The following is a 22,032-nucleotide window of genomic DNA, read 5'->3' on the forward strand; positions in this document are numbered from 1 at the left end:
CATTTGTACTTCCAAGTCCCACTGACTTTCTCCATTGGCAATTCCATGATAAACACTATCCCTTAGGATCACAATCAAGGACTTTCCAAGATAGAGAGTGGAGAGCAGGCCCTATTTCTCATCATCTGATATTAGAATTAAACTGTGATTATGTTTGACTAGGAAATGGGTTGGAATGCTGTAGGTAAATGTAAGAACAATGTCACTGATTTAAATATTCAATTGTAATTTAAATTAAACTAAAATTTTAACTCCAAAAATGGTTACCTTTTTCTGGAAATGTGCTGGCATTGCATATCTGTTCTTTTCCTTCACCAGCAGACGTTGCAGCTTTTATTTTAAACTGGTAAGAAATATTTGATAGCAGATCTCTGAAAATGTGCACTTTATCATAAGCAGAAACGTTTGTAGAATTCCTTTCAAATATTATGATGTAATGTGTAATCACTCCATTAGACTTAGAAGGTGGGTCCCATTGTACTAGAATTGACTGCCAACTTGTTGCAGTACACTGAACATTCTGGACAATATCTGGAGCTTAAAAGATACACATACACCAAAGGTTAACATTTCCACACAATTAAAAAGGTAATCACATTATAGTATATTCAGAGATGTAGGCATAATGTTTATAATAAGGATGAGGCATTCCAGTGCCAGACAAAATGATACTGTAATAGCAACACTGAGTTAGAAGTGTTTTAAATGAAGAGATATCTTTGATTGTACTTTATAGAAGCTTTATTTCCAGCAATTATGACTATGACTGAAGAAGTGCTTGAAATGGAAAGAATGATAGTACATTATATCTTCTAAAACCAACGATGTGCTCCAATTTCCTTTTTCCTTTCCCTCTCCCACCCACACCCACATTTTTCCCCATTTTCTTTAATCAGCAGCACAGTAGAACATATACAGTAATGTGAAACTGATACACTCCAAAATTAAACTTTACTTACTCTTTAGCTTTCCTTCCCTCATTTACTGTACCTTATGTCTGGCAATCCTTATAGTAGGATTGTGTCCTGCCCAGGAGTTATGGTGGAGTATACAAAACTGTCACTCATAGGCAGCAGCTACCTGATTGGTCCCACCCTTTTGCTTTCCCCAGAAGATGAAAAGTTTCGTGGACAGCTCATAAAATTTCATAGGTAAAAACAGTATTACAATGAAGATGAAAACAAACAACTGGCTCCAAGTTATGGAACAACTGATTGATTAAATTTTCCCAGCAAAAGTCATATTGTGGGATGTGCTAACTAAGAGAAAAGAATCAACAGGAAAAAGTCTTTTTTTTCTCTCTCTAGTGAAGCCATATCCAGTAATCCATACAGTAGGGAATGGACTAGCTTCAATGTCCCAGAAATGGAGGGAAACATACTAAGTACCATAATACAGAGGAAAATGGATCTCTTTAAAAATACATATATTTCTCTCTGGACTTTGAAGAGTTCTTCTTTCAAAAGTAGCATCTGCAGAAGAAAGGAGATCACTGTGTACTTTTAATAAAGGGATAGAGTTGAATTCTTTGCTCAGTTAGTGCTGAGTGCACTTGAGTGAAGGAGATGCAAAAGAGCTATTTGTGGCTTCTCAATTCTGAGGACAGTTCTATGCCATCTCAGACCTCAGGGGAGTTTACAGTAGCATCAAAGCAAGGATAAAGGGAATACACTAACCCATTCCTGTGTTTCAAGGACTCAGTGGGACTCGATAGACAAGGTATCACTTAGACTGGAGTGTCTTTTTATGTTAGATCTTGAACACTTCCATGACATGGGGAACATGTTGGAAGAAGCAGGAACAGCTGATGTGGCCAAGTGGCTAAATAAGCCAAACTGTAGTATGGAGCAGATGGGGAAAATTGAGATAGGGGGACTGCTCTGGCAGAAGCAGCTGTGTGGCTCTGATGGGTCTGCTCAGAGAAAGGCCACAGAGAAATTAAACTAGACGGCAAGAGCTAATCAGAGGTCAGGTTACTTGGTAGGGAACATTGAGCAGTGGGGAGATTTAAAATTTTTTTTTTTGCTGACGCATGGGAAAACTGCAGTGGGACAGATGTGCTCCAAACAGAATGGAAATAAAATGTAGGTTATTCCAGAATATGAGTGCTTTATTCCAAATTAGTTTAAATGGACTAGGCTAATTTGGAATATGGTACTCTTATTTCAGAATATGAGTGACTACACATAGTTACTCAAGAAAAGTTAATCCACTTTAAATTCACATCCTAACTTATTCTACATTAACTTTCATGTGTAGACAAGTCCTTAGGGTCAGTGGCCAAAAAGGGGAGAGGCCCAATGAACCCAGCAGAAAATATGAAGAAAGAGTTTTAAAATTACTTAGTCCCACTCTAAGGACAATGTGTCATCCAGTGGAGGCAGCCCTTTTGAAGGGAAGAGATGTGGGAAAAGCTATGAGGTCACTGACCAAAGAGACAGCTTTGATGGTATGTGAGAACTTTTACAGATATCTTTGTGGACTGGATTTCTCTATACAGTTAACAAACCATAAACTGCTTGTAACTCTCATCAGTGGAAAAGACCTGGATCAAACACCACTGAGATGGCAACATCTGTTGCTTAGATTAATGTGATTTCATTCAATTGCTAAATATGTTCCTGGGGAAAATCTGGTAGTAGCAGACAATCTGTCATAGAGCCCAGCATCACACTCAACTGCCAGTGAGTTTAAAGATGATGTAAAGGTGTACATGGATGCTGTGGACTCATACAGATCAGTGTCAGAAAAGAGACTAGACCAGCTACAAAAAGAAACCTTGACAGACACACAACTTCAGGAAGATCTAAGTTACACTGGGGTGACTGGCCCAAGTATTTAAATGACACTAAGGAAGTAACAAGAGACTACTTTGCAGTGCATGGACAATTAAGTAAGTCAAATAGACTCATGATTAAAGTCAATTGCATCATAATTCCAAACTAAATGAGACGAGAAATACTAAACCTCATCCACGATGGACATTGAGGATTAACTAAATGCTGTGAACAGGCCAACCAGTCAGCATGGTGGCCGAGCATTAACAAGGACATAATATTGCAGAACTAACACAACACAACACAAAGAATCTTTAATAACAACACTTCTACCAGACAGACTTTGGAACAGACTAGTTGAAGAATTATGTGAATTCAGAGGACATCATTACCCAGTCATCGTGCACTATTTTTCCAAGTATATAGAAATAATGTACTTGAAAGACATAACATGTTGCAGTGTAATCAAGAAACTGAAGTGTACTTTTTCCTCACTTCAATATTCCAGAACAACTAGTGATGGACAATAGACCACAATTCACTGCAGGAGAATTCAAATCATTTTGAATGAAATGTGATTTTTGATGATATTACTGGCAGTCCACATTACCCACAAGCAAATGGAGAAGCTGAAAGATAAGAAAATCCTAAAGCAGGGAGATCCATTCCTTCCTCTTCTGAGGCCTGGTCTACATGGACAATGGAGGTCGACGTAACGCCATTCTTCGTCAACCCCCTAAAGTATGCGTCTCCATTGACACGTCAGTTCCGCCAATCTAAATCGTGGTAAAATTCGACTTAACAAAACCACCTCCACAAGTGGTCTAGTGCTGAAGTAGAATTCTTTGGGTTGAACGAGCATCAGTTTAGGCAGAGCGCAATGTAAATCGGCGTCATTGGCCTCTGGGAGGTACCCCATAATGCTCTGTTCTGACCACTCCGCACATTCACAATCTACTGCACTGTGGCCACATAAACAGGAAATAGCTCCTCCCCGCATACCCCGTGAAATTTTGAATTCCCGTTTCCTGATTGGTTAGCATGGAGAGATCTTGCCAGCACAGTTGATCATGGTGATTGCATGTCCCAGAAGCGTGTCTGCCTGGAGTTGACCTGAGGTCTTGGATCTCATCAGTCTGTGGGTGAAGAGTCTGTTCTGGCTCAGCTCTGAGCCAGTAAAAGAAATTTAGATATCTACAAGAAGATATCTCATGGCATGTGGGAGAAGAGCCACAACAGGGACGCGTAGCAGTGTCACGTTAAGATCAAAGAGCTGAAGCAGGCTTATCAGAAAACTAGGGAATCTAACAGCCATACTGGCTCTTTGCCCAAAATATGCTGCTTTTATGAGGAGCTGCATGCGATTCTTGGCGGAGACCCCACCAGTATGCCACCACACAACATTGATACCTCTGGGGAATCCAAGTCCAGGATGAATGAGGACAAGTCCATGGATGAGAAGAAGGAGGATGATGAGGGGAACACGGGGCAGGCGAGTGTGGTATCCCTTTTCCATGAAAGCCAGGAGCTGTTTGTAACACAGGAGCAACCCACCCAGACTCAGGAAACCATGACTAACCAGGATGCTGGGGAAGACACATCTGGTGAGTATGTACTGCAAATTGCATGTCTTTGATTATATCCCCTGTCCAGAAACTTGTACCAGTGGGAAAAAGTGGTGTGTGTGGCGGTGGGGCTGTGCTTACTTGTAGTTGGTGTGCTTAAGCACTTGGGCCCACCCCAGAAAAGATTATTTGTGTGCACAGGGATGCTCCGAGAATCCTCCATGCATATCTCCAGGAAACTTTCATGCAGGTACTCTGCAATCCTTTGGAGAAGGTTTCTTGGGAGGGCAGCCTTATTTTTTGCAGCGCAATAGGACACTTTCCCCCATCACTCTGTTATTAATTGTGCAGGCATCATCGCGGAACACAGCATAGCAGCATAAGGGCCAGGCCTGTAGCCAGATGCCTGCAGCAAATCCTCCCTTTCTGCCTCTGTGACCCTCAGCAGGCTGATCTCACTCATGGATAACGAGGGAAGATGGCACACATTTACAGTAGCTGAACAAGAAAGTTTTTTAAAGTGTGTGTTATTGCACACCTGGGGATGGTTTCTTGGTTCAGCACACTGCAAGTCCCTAAGCAGGAAGTTGTTGCTATGGCCCTTGGGCTTCCACAAATGGGTTCCCATTTATTTCCTCCAGAGATGGTTAACCCGTACCCACCCCTCACCCTTTCTTTTGCCTGCTAAAAGCCTGATAAATTGGGAGCCCAATATCCATGTTGCTCTAGGGAGCATGGATTTGTGCATCATGGGCCCCAGGATTTCACTAACACAGATGCACTAGCCCCTCACTTACCATCGCTGGAACGGCACTCCAACCCCTGCAATAGTCAGGCACTCCGACCCCTGCAATGGAATAAGGTTGTAGCCTTCTCTTGGGAATGTTCAGGGGACTTATTTTTACATTGTAACATTGCTTTTCATCCATGGGATGAGTTAACAATGGGCAGCACTCCGAGATTGGCTCTGAGCATTGCAGTGGCATCTGGCTGTTCAAAATTTGCGGCCAGCCTATCTGCGTCCACAATGCAACCCAATGGGAACTTCTCCCCCTTTGTCTCAGAGACATTATGGAGCACACAGCAGGCAGAGATAACTATTGGGATTTTTTTTCACTGAGGTCTAACCTAGTGAGCAGATTTTGCCAGTGCACCTTTAAATGTCCAAATGCACATTCCACCACTATTCTGCACTTGCTGAGCTTATTATTAACACACTGCTTCTCACTGTCCAGGTGCCCCGTGTAAGGCTTCATTAGCCAGTGGTGTAAGGGGTAGGCAGGATCCCCAGGATCACTACTGGCATTTCAACATTGCCAATATATACTTTTTGGTCTGGGAAGAAAGTGTCCGCCTGCATCTTTTTGAACAGACCTGAGTTCCTAAAGATGTGCGCTTCATGCCACCCCACATTTATGTCGGTGAAGCTTCCCCTGTGATCCACAAAGGCCTGTAACATCATTGAGAAGTATCCCTTTTGGTTTATGCATTCAGTGGCAAGGTGGTCCAGGGCTAAGATAGGGATGTGCGTGCCGTCTATTGCCCCTCCACACACAGTTCAGGAACCCCATTGTGGAAAAGTCTTCCACTATGTCCTCCACCTTTCCCAAAGTCACTACCCTTCTTAGCAGAAGTCTATTAATGGCCCTGCACACTTGAATCACAGCTGCTCCCACGGTGGATTTACTGACTCCAAATTGATTCCTAACTGACCAATAGAGTCTGGCATTGCTAGCTTCCACAGAACCACTTTCTTCTCCACTGTCAGAGCTAGTCTGAAGCAAGTATTCATGCTTTTCAGGGCTAGAGAGAGCTCTCCGCAAAGGTAAAAGTTCTGCAACCACTGCTCATCATCCCATGCCTTCTTAATGATGCGATCCCACCAGCCACTGCTTAGTTTCCCAGGACCAGAAGCGATGCTCCACTGACTGCAGATGGTGCGTGACAGCCTGCAGCAAACGGGAATTGTTTCACTCTGACTTGTAACAAGGTGTCCTCTGTAACATTACAATTTTCAGTGCTGCAGCTCCTGTCTTGCCACTGAAAATACTGCAGAATAAGTCGTGAGGTATTTGTGATGCTCACAATAATAGTGCAGAGCTGAGCGGGCTCCATTCCTCTCAGGCAATGGTATGCATGCAGCAAAGACTGAAGGGTTTGAAAAAATGGTATGAAAAGGAGATCATCTGTTTGTTTTGGACTGCAGCAAGAAGGGGGGGGGGGGAGGACGTTGCATCATGGGAGGACAACAACCTTCCCAAAAGCCTCTGCAGCTAGTTGCATGGTGCACCGCTTTGATTGTTGACCCACGCACGGCTAGTGCGGACACAATTCCCTGACGCAATGAGCATGGTGTGATCATGCTTCTCTGACTGCTAAAATTCGGTGGGTGAAAATCAATTTAAAATAAATTGACTTCACTCTGCAGTGTAGACATACCCTGAGTTACAGATCAACAGCAATAGCAGCTAGTGGATATAGTCCAGCACAGCTCCTGATGGGAAGGCAACTCAGAACTACTGTTCCAACTTTGGAAAAGCCCCTATCTCCAAAGTGGCCATACATTAAGAGAGTAGTCAAATCAGATAAAAAGACTAAGAGAGCTTATGAAGACTTTTACAACAGATGTTTTTCAGTTAGAAAACTGCCAGGTCTAGAACCTGGTGACCATGTTCATGTTAAACTGGAAGGAGAAAAAGGATGGACCACTCCTGCTGTCGTAAAGAAAAAGAATTCAATGCCCAGATCATATATGTCGAGATCGACAGTGGAAAGTTCAACAGAAACCATCGACATCTTCAGATGGAAGTTGCAGAACAAGAAGATGACTGAAGGATTCCAAACAGACCACAGCCAGTCCTGGCAACCAATGAACAGCCAGATGACCAAGTTGTTACACATTTGGGTCATGTAATTAGAAAATCAGAGACATTTAACAGATTGATATCTACTGAAATTCAAAGACAGCATGATAGAAAAATATTGTAAATGGCAGAAATGTAGAACTTAAGGGGGGAGATGTAATAGAATATTAAATTGTATTATATGGTTTGGCCAATAGGTGACACAGTGTGTAAAATACGTTATTTAAATAAACCCCAGCCATACCTGGAAGAGCATTAAAAGATCTTCTAGTCAACACATCTGATGCATGCTCTGTAGGCAAGCTCAGAAGCTAGTCTAGATCTCATACAGAAGTACATGACACACGTTATAAAATGGCATTAGGAAATTTGGCTTTCTAACTAGTCAAGAGCTGTCTAACACCATGGCTTGGATCCCAGTGCCAGGGTGATCTTTCAGGGCAGTCCAGCCAATTTAAGGGCTTTTATACCACTTCTCTACTTTCCTGCTACTAGAATAGAAAGGGAGGAAGAGCAGAAGATCCCTAAATCATGATGCTCCTTGGCTGAAGTTCTGGCATCTTGTAGCTGTTCGCAGACAGTGCAGAGCAGCCTGAGTTGGCCCAGCAGCAGCCCAGCACAGAGGATACAAGCCACCTTTGCACATGTGCTCTGAGTTGAGCTCTGTGTAGTCTGGCTGCACCTGAGACCTGGCCCTATAGCTTTAGAGAATTTTCCATTTTTCATGTTATCATTTTATCACTTTTAAACAACATGATAAACATTTTATAACTTAATAAGTATTAATATTAAAAATATATTATCTAGCTACTAGTCATTTAAAACACTTTCTAAATCCTGCCTCTGCTCCCTTCCCCTTTGTCCATAGTCTTAATGACATGTCTCAAATTCTTTAATGCTCCCACTCTGCACCCAAAATCTCTCCTCTTCCTTCCTCCCATCTAAATCTGATTAAAAAAATAAAAGTTTAGAATGCACAATTTTTAATGTTTAATAAAGTGAGTGAGCTATTCCCAAGTCACCTATCCTGCTATGAAGTGGTAGAATGAATTGGATTAGGCTGTCTATAAAGAGACATTCATACGCATCATTAGCAGATGTGTCCCTATTTAGAAAGGAAAAAGAGGCAGTTTTCTAGCTCCTATAACTTCAAAAGGTATGTATCAAGCACAAGATGCAACTAATAAGTGATTAATTAATTAAATCAATTATATTGCATTGTTCTTCCCAGTTGTTAGAAAGAAACATTGTAAAGGAAGATGTTTAATTAATGACTGCCTTTTTCTCCCCTAAAGTAAGTTATCAGAAAATGTTAATAACATTTGTATTTGTTAAAAAGTAGCTTCTGGTTCATTGGCCATCTCTCTGTTCAGTTGCCTGTGATGTTGCCATAATTTAGTTGCTTTCACAGTGATCAAAAATATAACTTTGGTCTCCAAAGTTTGAGATTTATCTAATTTTCCTCCTATTATCTGTTTGCTACAGAAAGGTTATTTGAGCCATACATGCTGTCCTTTCAACTGAGGACATTTCTAATTCCAGACTTCCAACATCAAACTTGAAAACTAAAGACTCTGCCTGTCAGGTACAACAGGAATGTAATTGCTTGTTATGACAATGATATAGTTTTGTGTTACATTAAATTTGGAGATCAAGGGAAGAATGTTCTTCAGTTATAAAAGGAAATCTACATAGACAATGCTGCAGTTCATTTAAAAAAAACAACAACCTGTTTCTAACCTGTTTCTTTAGTTGTGAATTGAACAATGTTACTGAACTGATTGCCATTTCCAACTCTTGTAAAAGCAGAGACACTGATAAAATAGGTGCTGAATGGCTCTAATCCAACAAGGTTTGCATCACTGTGTGAACCTGAAACATTCTTAGAAGAAAAAAAAAATTGTTAGGACAAAATCCACATATGCGAACACGCTGGGTCTCATCCTGCTCCCACTTAAGTTAATGGGAGTTTTGGTACTGCAGTCTTGTCTCTTTCATCCTGCATCTCGCTATGTCATACAAAATAGTCCAAGATCTCACCTAAGGGAAAGCAGGGTCAAATCCTTTATCATGCTACTGAAGAGGTGCACAAGCCAGGATTTTTTTTTTTTTTTTGGTACAAAGAAGGTAACTCTTTCCATATTCCTTCCTCCCCACCCCAAAAAATAACAAGACAAAATATCAAAACAAAACAATGAAAGAGAGACAACATAGACAATATGGCAAATAACAAGCAAACCTATTTATCTGCTCCTCTGCTTGTTTTTGAGGTTTAGTTCCTATTCATGTTAGTGAGTGTGCAAACCATATAGTTGATACTGTTTGATTGCTTGAAAACACTGCTTTCCCATTCCCTTCCTTTCCACTCCTTCTCCTTCACTAAGGCTTGTGAAGAAGGTTTGTCAAAGGAAGTGATTATTACAGTATTACCACACCAGCAGCTTAACTTCATATAGGCATCCTGTGCCAGCTTGAGAGCTGTTGTCACAAACTATCCCCCACCTCTGCATCTGCAATGCCTCCATCACTTATAGCAGGTATAGGTTCTGTGGAAGGGCAGTACTCTCTATAACAGGTTGGTGCCAGCTTGAAGTATCACTTTGGCTAACTTTTTTATTTGTATTTGTTTATGGCATGATGTCCCTCCCCTTTCACCAGCCCTTGGAAAGAAACAGATGGGGTAATTTCTTCTCCCCTACCTGAGACAACAGACTAGTTTGGGTGACGTAGAGGCATGCAGAGAGGGAGAGGCAAGAGTACAGGCTATCCATGGTAACAGCTGTTCCTGCAGCACTCACAGTGCATATGTTCAGAAGACTGTAAAAGCAGCAGGGAGAGCACGAAAACAGATGCAGATTTTTCAAAGTAATGTTTAATTATACAATGTAGCTGCAATCTCCCACTCTGCAAATTGGTCTGCCTGTCCCACTGCTGCACTCCACTCTGTCTTCTCATTTGCATATGCTACTCTTCTTGTTGCAATCTGAAGGAAGCCTTGTGTGTGGCGGACACACCTCAGCAGAGTGCCACTGCTGGTCTCTATCAAATTTAACTCTGCTTACTGTCATGCAATCCTGTAGGATTAGATGCTGTCCGGCCTTTCTTCAGATGAGCAATGGAGGAGCTTTTACATAGCCTTCATAGTGGTAAGGAAAACTGAACTCTCTGTGCACAGAAGTAGAAATTGCTGTGTCCCTACTCTATCAGGATCACATGATACCCCGCTCCTCCAACTCATTCCTTAATGGGTTGTAGTTGCAGACTGTAAACTCCTTGGGACAGGGACTGTCTTTTCCATTACACGTGTGTACAGGGTCCAGCACAATGGAGCCTGGATCCCTGTTTGGGACTGATTACTGCATTACAAATAAATAACAGCAGGTGCATTTCTCTTGCGTGCTGAGTGGCCCCACGACAGACATTATATGGCTGAGGGAGGAGAATGAAGCTCCACACAATCTTTCACTGCAGACTATGTTTTAAGGATATAATTTAACCACTAATATACATGCATTTGTATAAAATGTTTTACCACCGTCTTGTAGGAAGGAAGACTGGGGGGAGAAGTATCCCTCCCCATCTAAATTGAGTTCATATGATTTTGATTAATGCACGACATACCTGGGCATATAAAATGCCTTACATATTTTTGCTTTTGAGACATGAGTCAGATAGCCAGAAAACTCAAATGTATTTTTTCAAATACTTAAAACACTACTAAATATAAAAAACATACCTGATAAAATATAGTTTGACTCTTGTTTTCAAGAATCTTAAAACTGTAGCTCTTAACAACACCATTTGGCTGAGAACTTGGCCTCCATTTTAGCCACACAGAGTAGGCAGTGTAGTTGAAAATAGCCAAATTCTGAGGAGGTGCTAATGGCACTGTGAGAGAAAATGCTCATTAGTTCAAATTTACAAACAAAGTCAATTTTAGGCAAATATGAACACTTTGTAGGAGCAAAAGATAATTAAGGATTCATTGTGTATTCATGTCTTAATTTAACAGAACCAATATTGTGTTGCTACAGTTTTCGGAGTTCCCAACAACTCCTCTTTCTTGCCCTATTTGCCTGTTACCAACTCTATTTATCAAGAATGCATGTTGGAGAATGTAAGTGTAAGGACCTGGATAATTTAGCCATGTTTGTCATTTAAGCAAAAACATATTTTCATAACCAAGAAAGTGTGGAAATATTTGACAAAAACATACTAACTGTTCTTGTTGGAAATGTTCATATTTCACTCCTTAAAAAATGGGGGGGGTGGGGGGATGGCAGTGTACAATGTAATCTGAAATAGAGCAAGGAGTGAAAAAACTCTCTAAGGGTCTGTAGGTATTTTTAAGGTATATTTTCCTTTTGGTGGCAGGGAGGGGGTTGTTTGGTTTTTTTCCCCAAAATACTTGACACCTGGCAAATCATGAGGCATTCCAAAGGCAAAAAGAAATTGCTCTTCAGAGGTATTCTTATGAGCCCAGGGATAAAAGCAATCTCTAGCAAAAATAATTTAGCACTATAATGATAATTTAAAGATATAAATATAAAGATCAAGATAATTTAGCACTATAATGAACTCTGCCAAAGGCAGGGAAATCTCCTACACTTCCCTTAAATTTGGTGGCAGAATTTAAAAAGCGGCTCCTCTGAGTTATTGAATGCAACCATTCTTGGGCACCTCAAATTCATTTTCTTGTTTAATTTGATAAATGAACTAATATGGTCCCATAATAGTGAGAGTTAAATAGTTTTTGGTCAGAGTATACCGTCTTCTATAGTAAAACCTACAGGCAGAGTCTGGATGGAGTATGAAACCCCAGAAAAGTTCCCCCTGCAGAATTCCCTCTAAACTTGTCCACCAGATGTTGCAGGTTTGCCTTCCTGCACTCTACAGAAGCAGTAGTGTGTCTGGTCCCATGCTCCAAGGATTTTAGGGGATCCACCAAAACCAGAGTCAGGAGTGTGAAAGCCCTACATCTCTACACCAGCTCTGGGGCCTTCTATTTCATAAATTTATTTCCAGACAGTATGATGTGATTTTATTTATCACTCACCTGACTCATCCGTGTAAAAGTTAAGCGTAGCATAGGGACCAAGTCCTTTTATCGTTCTTGGAGCAACAAAGATACTGTACAGTGTAAATGGTAAAAGATCTTCTAGTATGATAGAATTATTGGAGGTAGAGCAAAAATCATTCCTTTCTGGTCCATATAACTTTAAATCATAACTTATTATGATACCATTTGGTTGGAGAGGAGGATCCCAGGACAACATAACTGAGGTAGATGAAAGATTCTTATAAGTTTTGATTACAGGTGAAGATTCAGGGACTATATCAAGAAATGAGAAAACAAAATAAAACCCCAGTTATACCACAAAAAGGTGAATTATGGTGAAAAGTATCTTTAAATATCAATTAACTTTGTTCTCTTATCAATGCTAATTTCTACTTCATAGTCTCAATGCAGCACTACAAGAAATCTGTGTGATGACAGTTATTGTGAGTTGCTCTATTAGTTAATTTGACAAAAAAGAACTAACAAGTACATCAGTAACATTAATTCATGAGAAAACAGCCTAATGATCAATAATTTTTGTAGAAGGCTATTTGCTTTTAGTAAAGATCCTAAACCTACCATCTTCTTCAGTTTTGATGTGCAGTTTCACAGTGTGCATTTTAGAAGCTCCTTTTGCTGTTGCTGGAATGATTTTCAGAATATAATCAGTGTACTTCTCCAGTTTATCAAAAATTACACTTGTATTGTAAGTAATGAGAGACAGTGTCTCACTGTCTGTTTGGGTATCCCATAAATTCAGTGAAACAAGGAAGAAGACGATACCATTTGGCTGGGATGGTGGAAGCCAGCTTACATTTACAGCAGTTGAAGAAACATTATGATACGTCAGACTTTCAACAGGGCCATCTGGAACTATGGTATAGTAAGTAAAAAATAAAGGTATCTGTTAGTTTGACATAAATAACAGAAATAAGCACTCAAAGAGTTGCTATTAGATAAACAATCTCTAATATCACGCACTCAATATTTTATTACATTGTTTTTATTTATAGTCATGAAAATAATCTTTTATATGATCAAAAACAAATGAGTACCTACATATATAATCATTTGTATGTAATGTTGATTATTAAAGGGAGAGAATCTTTGTGATTGTTTAAGACAGATTTTCTCACTCTTTGTGCCCAGAGAAGGAAAAACTGTTTTTGACGCTACACTACAAAGAGAAGAGACTCAGCAGCTCAAAATGTCCTTTAGGAAGGGTTAAAGATTAGTTGCTTGATAATTAAGTTCACTCTCAAACTGTCATGAACACTACATGGGCTGAACTGTAGGGTTTTGTACTGATTATGGTTATCCTGATAGTTAAGGTGGAGAAAATAATGTTGACAGGGTCAAAATGGAATGTGGAGTTGAGTATCTGCTAACTCTACTGACACAAAGAGGTCTCCTGGAAATACTAATGCTAAGGTTCATGGGAATGATCTATCCCCATTCTAGGCATAGGGTATATCAAACACATGCAAAGATAAATGCTACCATGTGGTAAACATTTTTTTTAAGTGGCATTCACTGTAGTGCTCATACACTTCTATTTTAACTTTTTCATCTCAAACAGTGTAATAATTTTTAAAAGTTCTAGAACTATTTAATAATGAAAAACTTGGAAGCACATTTGAAAATTTAAAATAGAGATGTTTACATACTATCTTGATCTGTGTACACGTGTATTATCTCACTGGTCTTGTTACCATTACCAAACGCAGTGTCTGCAGTTAACCACATAGTATAGTAGCTGCATTTTGCCAAATTGTCTAATACTGCAGACAGAGATTTATTGTCAGCACCACTGTCAATGTCAGAGCTGGTGAAATTCTAAGGAAAAGAAAGAAGAAGGTTATCATCCTTAATCATTTACAAACAAATACAAAGGTTTTTTCTTCATTACCTTCATTTTCTCTATCTACCCATCCATCTATTCACCTACACACCCACACAGCTCATCAGATCATTTTCTAATCATAAACACACACTTCAATTGTTCACTGGCTCAAGTCAGCCACAATGATTCTTGTTTAATTACATCATTTCTATCTTGTTTCTTATGTAGATATTACACATTTATATGGCTGACGCTTTCTAACTTGGCATTGTTTACCCACTATTTCTTTTTTAGAAAATATATTCTGTAGAGTGAATGTACTTATCCATATCTTATCAAGAAAAAAAAGTTGTACCAACTACAAATTATTGACAAAAAGATACACCAGTTGGACTAGAGTCCCCCACTTTCTTCAGTATTTATGTCCAACACTTTCCTCAAACTGATAGTGACTGTTACAATAACTGAATTTTACAGCACCCACCAGAGGGAACCCATACATTCTTTGCTTAAAACACCATCAGTTTGGAAACAGAAGCGAAAAATTAATTCAATTTTTTATATAAGAGTTACTAAACTCAGATAAACTCAGTGGGTCAAATCCTCAGGGTCTGTAAAGGAAGATGACCCAGCTGAACCAGTACAATTCTGCTGTGGTCCAGGATTTAGGGAACTTCCTGTACTCCAGCACAGTACGGAGTGCTGATGCACACGAAGTCCCTGCAGAGCTCTGTGTGGCTCAAAAGCTTGTCTCCCTCACCAACAGAAGTTAGTACAATAAAAGATCTCCCTTCTCTATCTATTTAGAAGGCTATTGAGTCTGGCAACCAAGAAGGAGATAATGGGGGCTCTCTCTAACTGAAAAATGTGACAAAATATTAGACACGCATGCACAGATAATGAGGGTAAGGGTGACAGGGAGAGCTACTAGGATGTAAACCACAAAATAATGAAACTTGCACTAATTGTACTCTGGGGCTTCATCATTATAGGAAATTTTATGATTAATTCTGGATGCAGGTGACAGCAAACTGCTTAGGATATCTTGGCAATCTGAAAAAAATTCCTCCTCCGCTTCCTTCCTTCATCCATACACAAAAAAACTTTAGGAATAGCAAATTATCAGATTATTAAGAGCAGTGAAATGTAAGCAATACACACAGCCAATGAAAGCATGTGCAGAAAACAATAATCTTCTTGTCCCAGGAAGCATTTCCAGCTACATAATGTTAGAACCAGTGACATACAGACATCACAGAGCTCCTAATCTTGAGAGTAAGGTTGCAGCACTGCATTGCTAGTATCATTTCTTTCCATTCTCTCTTGCTCTGGGTTTGTCTTCACTGCATTGTTAGTTCCAGTTAGAACACCTGAAGTACTGTACTTGAGTTAGCCTAGCTCAAGTAGAAAAGGCCACACAACAAAAGCTAACTCAGCCATCCCCAAGTTACTGTGTGCACTCTGTTGCAGTATTGATTCAAGTGAGAGAACTTGCCTTCTGGAGGCATATTCCTTGGTTCTCAACCTTGCACTATTCCAAGCTGCAATTTCCAAACTTCCATGATGTATTTCAGGAAAACATTTTTGTCCCTTCTAGTCACATGTGTGGAACTGGTGTTCACCCAGCAATTTATTATAGTATCCCACTTCTGCTTGTGTTGATTGTCTGCATTCTGTTGGAAAGCCCTCGATCCACTTTGAACAATGGGATTGGATTCATGGCTTTTTCTCAACCAGCTCTCCCAGTCCCCATACTTGGTTTACAGTGACAGAGAAAGCTGGTGTTAGGCCAGAGACAGCAGCTCCAGGGGCCCAATGCTTTTGCCCCCACCTAGCTCCCCTGGCTGGCTTGGACAGCAGAACCAGCTGATATGCTCTGTATCAGTGCTCCTACGTAGGAAAGATTTCTCTGAATGTGCATTTATTGTGATGGTGATGCTAAAATAAAATTGTGTTGTTCAGTTCTCCACCTTCTAGTGCGGCCAAAGTACTCACAGAAACAAAGGATTCAACAAAGAAAGGTTTTATTCAAAGTAAATCACATTAGCAGTCAATCAGCCATCCTTGTCACTCCATCCTTGGGGGTGGAGTGATGGGCACTTCCCTACATGAACTAGCTAATCTCCCATTCTAAGGTCACTGGCTGCAGTTTATGGTATCATGGAGGAGAATCTGTGACTTCAGCAGGAGGCTGGTGCTGAAGTTGGGCTGGTACACAGGCCAGGCTGTTCTGGCACCTGCTGGCGATAATGCCCAGAAATCACGACAATTTGCTTCTGACATTGCTGTTGGGTGTCTTGCTCTTCCTGATTATGGTCATGGGTGATGTAGTAGGCCACCATGTGCTCCTCTTTCTCCAGCATCCTTTCAGCTGCTATCTGGAATTGCCACTCCTGCTCCATCATTTCCCACTTTGAAGCTAGAAAAAGCAGTCACACCTTCTGCCAAAGTCCCTATGCATCTCCATCAGCAGTCTGCACCTAGTCTTCTTCCTTCTGCTTCTCTGCTTCAGTAGCCTGGTGCTTACGATGAATGATCCTCTGAATGGGTGGGCTATATGTACTTGTGCAGATGGGCCTGTAAAGCAAAGAGACAGTAAGTAACTCTTCTGTCCAGGGTTAAAAAAAAGAAAAAATATCTTCCTTCTAAATTTGTGCATCACAGAAAGTTATAAGCTGAAACCTTTATCTCAACTCCTCCACATCTCTCTATAATAAAACCTCTCTCCTTTGTTAATGTCCAGGTTTCCTGACCATATCAACAATGTAAGTGCTTTACATATCCTGGGATAGTTGTATGGACTGCCTCCTTAAATGCTGGAATTCCAGTTCCAGTGTGAGAGAGTGCAGACTACTATATATGCACCTGGCAATTTCTTGCACTCAGCCCTGATCCTGCCTTCACAGGCATTTGTATGCTTGCACTGTATTAATGATGCTTGCATTGTGCACATATAGCAATGTGTTTTACAATAAATCTCTATTAGTTTCCCAGCTTGGAATCCAGCTTTGAACCTATGTAGATGCAGGGCAGAGGAGGAATTGGTGACTGGGTATGGGGTGAAGCATGATTATAATTGTCAACTCAGCAGGGACCGTAGAGACACCATTAATGGATGCCCAGGGGTGGGGTAAGAGTAATGGTGGTTTCCCATGCCCATCAAGGAATGCAGAGGCAGCAGTAACTGAAGCCCACCCTTTGGATGCCCGGGGAGAGAGATGGATAGTGGGAGGGAGAAGTAGAACTGGTAGTTTCCATGCCCAGAAGGGAAACTATAACTGGCATTTGCCTGCCCTCCACCACACAACATCCCCCAGTACAGACTGGCCTTGCACAGTCAATGACATGGGCCCCTTATGTAATTTCCTCCCATCCATAACAACAATGGCAAATTGAGTCCTCACCTGGCTGAGACAACACTGGTTCAGCTGCCGTTTCCTCCCTGTCCCATTTCTCCCTGATCTGTTTCTCTGTCTCCTCTCTGTAGTTCCAGGTGAGGTCAGAGTGGCTATGGCCCCAGTGGTAAGCGTCAGCCTCCACCTCACCTAAGATCACTGTGAAAGGCAACGGCCCTGGCTCTGGGTCATCCTAAAGATCCTCCATGCTCAGTCACCCATGAATTTTCCCAGAGTCCCTTGATCTGTCCAGGGTGTAGATGGGATCCATACTTGGAGCACTGGAGAACACCCAGTTGAACTCTTTGTTGTGCAGTGAGCTTGCCGAAGTCTCATGAGACTTGGAGTTCTGGTCCTTTGCTCAATGGTACAGAGGCTTTAGGGATTTTATAGCAGAGCTAGAACAAACTCTGCAGGTGCAAAAGTAGAGTCTGACTGTCAAAATTGGACATTTATGCTGGGTGGAAATAACCTCCAGCCTGAAGACTGGGTGGACAGACACAATAAATAACCTGTGCTGGGAATTTTGGGAAAACATGGGGAGACTCCCAACACCTGAGTTCCCACGGTATTACTAGTTCTAGATTCAGCAGCACTCAACTGTTAGCCCACAGCCCTTGATGGGCTAGCTAGCTTGAGTTTAAAGCACACATAATTCAAGCTAGTGATTATTGTGCATAGATGTAAGTTGGGTTACAGGCAACACTCAAGTCATACCTTGAGGTAACACTACAGTGGAGACAAACCTCTCTATCTCCTTCCTGTTTTTCACTCTGGGTATGTATGTGTACGTGTAATGAACAATATGCAGCTTATAAACCATAGGTAGCCATAACACATATTCTGACAGAGAGAGAGAGAGAAAGGAAAGCCAATGTTCCCAACAATGCTACTCCACACCATCACTGTCTCAAGGGTAGGATCATTGAGTTGAGCACTAGGAGGCATTCAAGGAAAATAAAAAGCACAGCACTAAAATTGCAATTATGTGGCTAGAAATGTCTGGATAAAGCAGTTAAAATTACATATTTACTTGAAAATTTTGTGCCTACTCTTCTTATTAGTGACCCTCTCTAATTACCATACTGAAAAACATTCTTTTATTTTTCTCTATTTTCTAAGTTTGTTTACCTCAAGTATTCAACAGTAGTTCATTATTTCAATGGGACCACTCATATGCCTCTTAAAAGTTCAGTTAAATGCATTTAAGTTACTCAAAAATGTTAAAAGACTAATGTAAATGTGGAAAAAGGAATTTGGTTAGGTCATTCACCTTAATAGAAAGGATTTAAACTCAGCTAGAACCTCAGTAAATAACAGAGCTGAGCTTTGGACCTGATGAAACCAACAGCCACAGGATCCCCAGCTCTAAGAGGAGCTACACATATTAAGGAGAATCTCAGCTTTAATTAAGACAGAAGTATGGGCTAGATCCTCTGCTGGTATATACTGGCATAGCTGACAAACTGATCCTGGGTTTCTAATCCTTTCCCTTGCAGGTATAAACTGATCACTAGGGTTGAAAGGAAAGAGCAGCTGAGCTCCACTTCTGTGGCAAGAAACTGGGAGACTAAAGATCTCCCTACCCCAGCACATAACTTCTGTAAAACCAGTCAAGGTTTTTTCAAATATATATATAAGTATATTCCAAATAATCATTTCTCTAATCCTCCCTATAAACCTCAGGTCAGCTTTGTGCATATATGACAATGGTGTACAGGAATAGGTTATATTTTGGAGGTAAAAGAACTGTTTTACAGGTCTGCCCCAAGAAAGCTATTGCCAGCTCTGATTAAAGAAATACAGAACTTGGTAAAACGGGACATGCATTAACAGTTAATTTCTAAGAACACTGGAAAAGAACACACCTGAAGTGATTACTGTGAAGGTCATTGTGAAGGCATAGGGTCAATTTTCAAGGTAAAGATAGGCTCTCCCTAGCTAAAAAGCTTCTAAACTCTCTGGCATAGCTTTTGAATTATTTAAACAAAAAGTGTCTTTAGGAAAAGAAAAATGAATACACAATCTTTGTCTTCACTGTGGCTTGCTTTTAAATCTATATGATCAAACATGGAGGTAAGGGAATTACAAAATTTTAGCAATTACTGTTAACAAAAGTAGAACTAAAATGATAGCGATAGAACATTGCCCACTTTTTGTATAGGAGAATTAATAAACAGTTATGTGTACTTGTTTTCAACCAAACAAAAAAGATGGTTTGTACAATAAAATATATGTATAGATTTCTTTTTCTACCATTGGGGTATCTTAGAGCTGTAAAAATGGTGCCATGTAAAGAATATATGAAGAAACCAAAAAAGTTCCTAAAATTGTAAGATGTAGAAATTGTATCATGGAATGACATCTCTCTCTGTGGGTTTTGGGTTTTATTTCTGAATCTTTATTTTGTAAAAATTCATTAAAGCTGTTTAAACAGAAATAACAAAGATGTACATAATCCAGACCAGTACCGATTATCATAGGATAAAATGGATTCAGACAAATGGCTGCAAGAAGCCGTGCACTTTTAACGAACCACATTAAAAATTATGGTCAATTAGAAGCATACACTAAGTATGCAAAAAGCAATGCGGTGGAAAAATGAAATGTGGACATTCAAAATGTGCCAATGAAAAGTAACTTGGCCTAAAAAAAAAAAAAAAAATTAAAAACAAAATTTTTCAAGATGAGAAGGTTAAACAGTCCTCCAAAATGAGGGCTGTAACTGAGATTAGATGCCAATTTGAAGTCTGGGTTTCTCTGAGGTCTTGGCTGGACATTGTGCCATCATCCCATTCACCTGTTCTGAGAGAGAACAGGACACTTATGCATACCCTGGTCTGTTCACAGGATTACCAGACAAAAAGAGCAGAGGGGAGGATTTGATGTGTATGCTTACACTCATATTACACATAGGCATGCACCAATAAACTCAAACACAGCGAATAGGTCTAATTTTAATCCCATCAGCCTGTGAGACCAAGGTATTTTAGCTAACTAACCTGCTAATCATTACACTGTGAGACCTTCGGGGCATGACATGAGTCTTCTGTATGGCTCCCATTCTGCAATCAGATCTATGTGGGTAGACCCTTACACTCATGCAGAGCCCCACCAATTTCAATGGGGCTCTACATGAGTGCAAAGATCTGCCAACACAGACCCATTTGCAGGAGGAGGGCCTGTATTTGCAGAATATCACGTGAACATATATCTTCAGGCAAATAAATACCTAACTCTAATTAGCATTAACTGTAGAGTTATGCCACATACATAAGATTTCATGTTTTGTACTTTGCTGTCTTCACAACCTTATGTTTCTTCTTTTTCTTCCACAATCACAAAGCTTTTACCCAAAAATTTGTTAAGAAAAATTATATTTTCTTGTATTATATTTGCATATAAGAATATATAATAACAGAAAGGACAAATAAATTATAGATCATATTGAATGATATGGATATAAACAATTAAAAATATATATCCTGGTCCATGAATGGAGCTCCTCAGCACTATGGTAACAAAAATAAATAATAATAATGTAGTTAATATGTCACATATAAAGTTAAGACAAGTATGAGAAGTACTTACACAATAAACCACATCCTAATGCCCAGATTCATAACAGATAATAAACAAATGCATTTCTGCCATACTTTAATACAGTAGTCTGTAACCTCATTTCTCTTTTATATTTTTAAATAGTACGATTTAACTATGTGAGAAAGAGAAACAGTTTTTTGCAGAGATTTACAGTAGAGAAACAGAACATGAGGCAGCATTCTCTCCTTCATTATGGCAGCATTATCTTTTGATTTTCATTATTGCATAAACATGAAGGTTAAAAACATATGTATAAGAATGTGAGTTCACTAGGCATATATAGTTTCTCTTTGCAGCCTAGAACACTAGATCATTTATTTTCTATGAAATTTATCCTTTTGGTGTATGCATTAGTCCCTTGATGCTTAATAGCATAAATGCTCCAGAGATGTACTGGAATTTTGGAACGCAGGATACTCCACATGTAATTTCAAGGTGAAGGTTAACTTAATGCACTTCTCTCTTTAATAGTATGCTACAAATCTAAATTGTCTGGTGACGAGAGGAGAGTGAAAGAATATAACATTTACTACAGTATGGTTTAATATTTTATGATACATTAAAGATCCAAAGAAATGTAAATTCATTTCCCTGTACTAAAATCTACAAAAATGATATAAAAAGAAACTTACCTGCATAAAAGTGCCTGAATTATTTTTGTAATAAACTGAATAATATTGTATAATCCCATTAGGCCTTTGAGGAGGGGACCAGAACACCATTACTGATGATGCTGTGAGGTTTCTGTACATGACATTTTTTGGTGGATCACTTGGTGCTGAAATTATATTAAGATTTAGCTTACATAAAAGAAGTTTTGTGCTTTTTATTATCCAAGATGTACACTTTACTGACCTGAAAAATGCAAATGTATTTATTTATACCATACAAATCCTGTTTCTGGGGGTGGGAAAGGTCTAACTGAA

General features: G+C 39.8%; 1 protein-coding gene across 11 annotated transcripts in view; it reads right to left on the reverse strand.

Annotated features, from left to right (window-relative positions):
- PTPRQ (protein tyrosine phosphatase receptor type Q) overlaps positions 1-22,032 on the reverse strand; it is a 201,253-nt gene that overhangs the window by 72,753 nt on the left and 106,468 nt on the right. For all 11 annotated transcript variants that reach the window (XM_067559886.1, XM_067559884.1, XM_067559892.1 and 8 more), the window contains 7 exons: positions 21,739-21,884; positions 13,933-14,101; positions 12,845-13,138; positions 12,263-12,538; positions 10,943-11,094; positions 8,947-9,088; positions 268-537 (listed from right to left, as the gene is read on the reverse strand). In XM_067559886.1, the coding sequence (XP_067415987.1) occupies positions 268-537; positions 8,947-9,088; positions 10,943-11,094; positions 12,263-12,538; positions 12,845-13,138; positions 13,933-14,101; positions 21,739-21,884 (1,449 nt within the window). The remainder of the gene's footprint in view (positions 1-267; positions 538-8,946; positions 9,089-10,942; positions 11,095-12,262; positions 12,539-12,844; positions 13,139-13,932; positions 14,102-21,738; positions 21,885-22,032) is intronic.

This window comes from Emydura macquarii, unplaced genomic scaffold (assembly GCF_026122565.2).
Source record: "Emydura macquarii macquarii isolate MOO-44397 ecotype Brisbane River unplaced genomic scaffold, CSIRO-AGI_Emac_v2 contig_2205, whole genome shotgun sequence".
NCBI classification, from domain to species: Eukaryota; Metazoa; Chordata; order Testudines; family Chelidae; genus Emydura; species Emydura macquarii.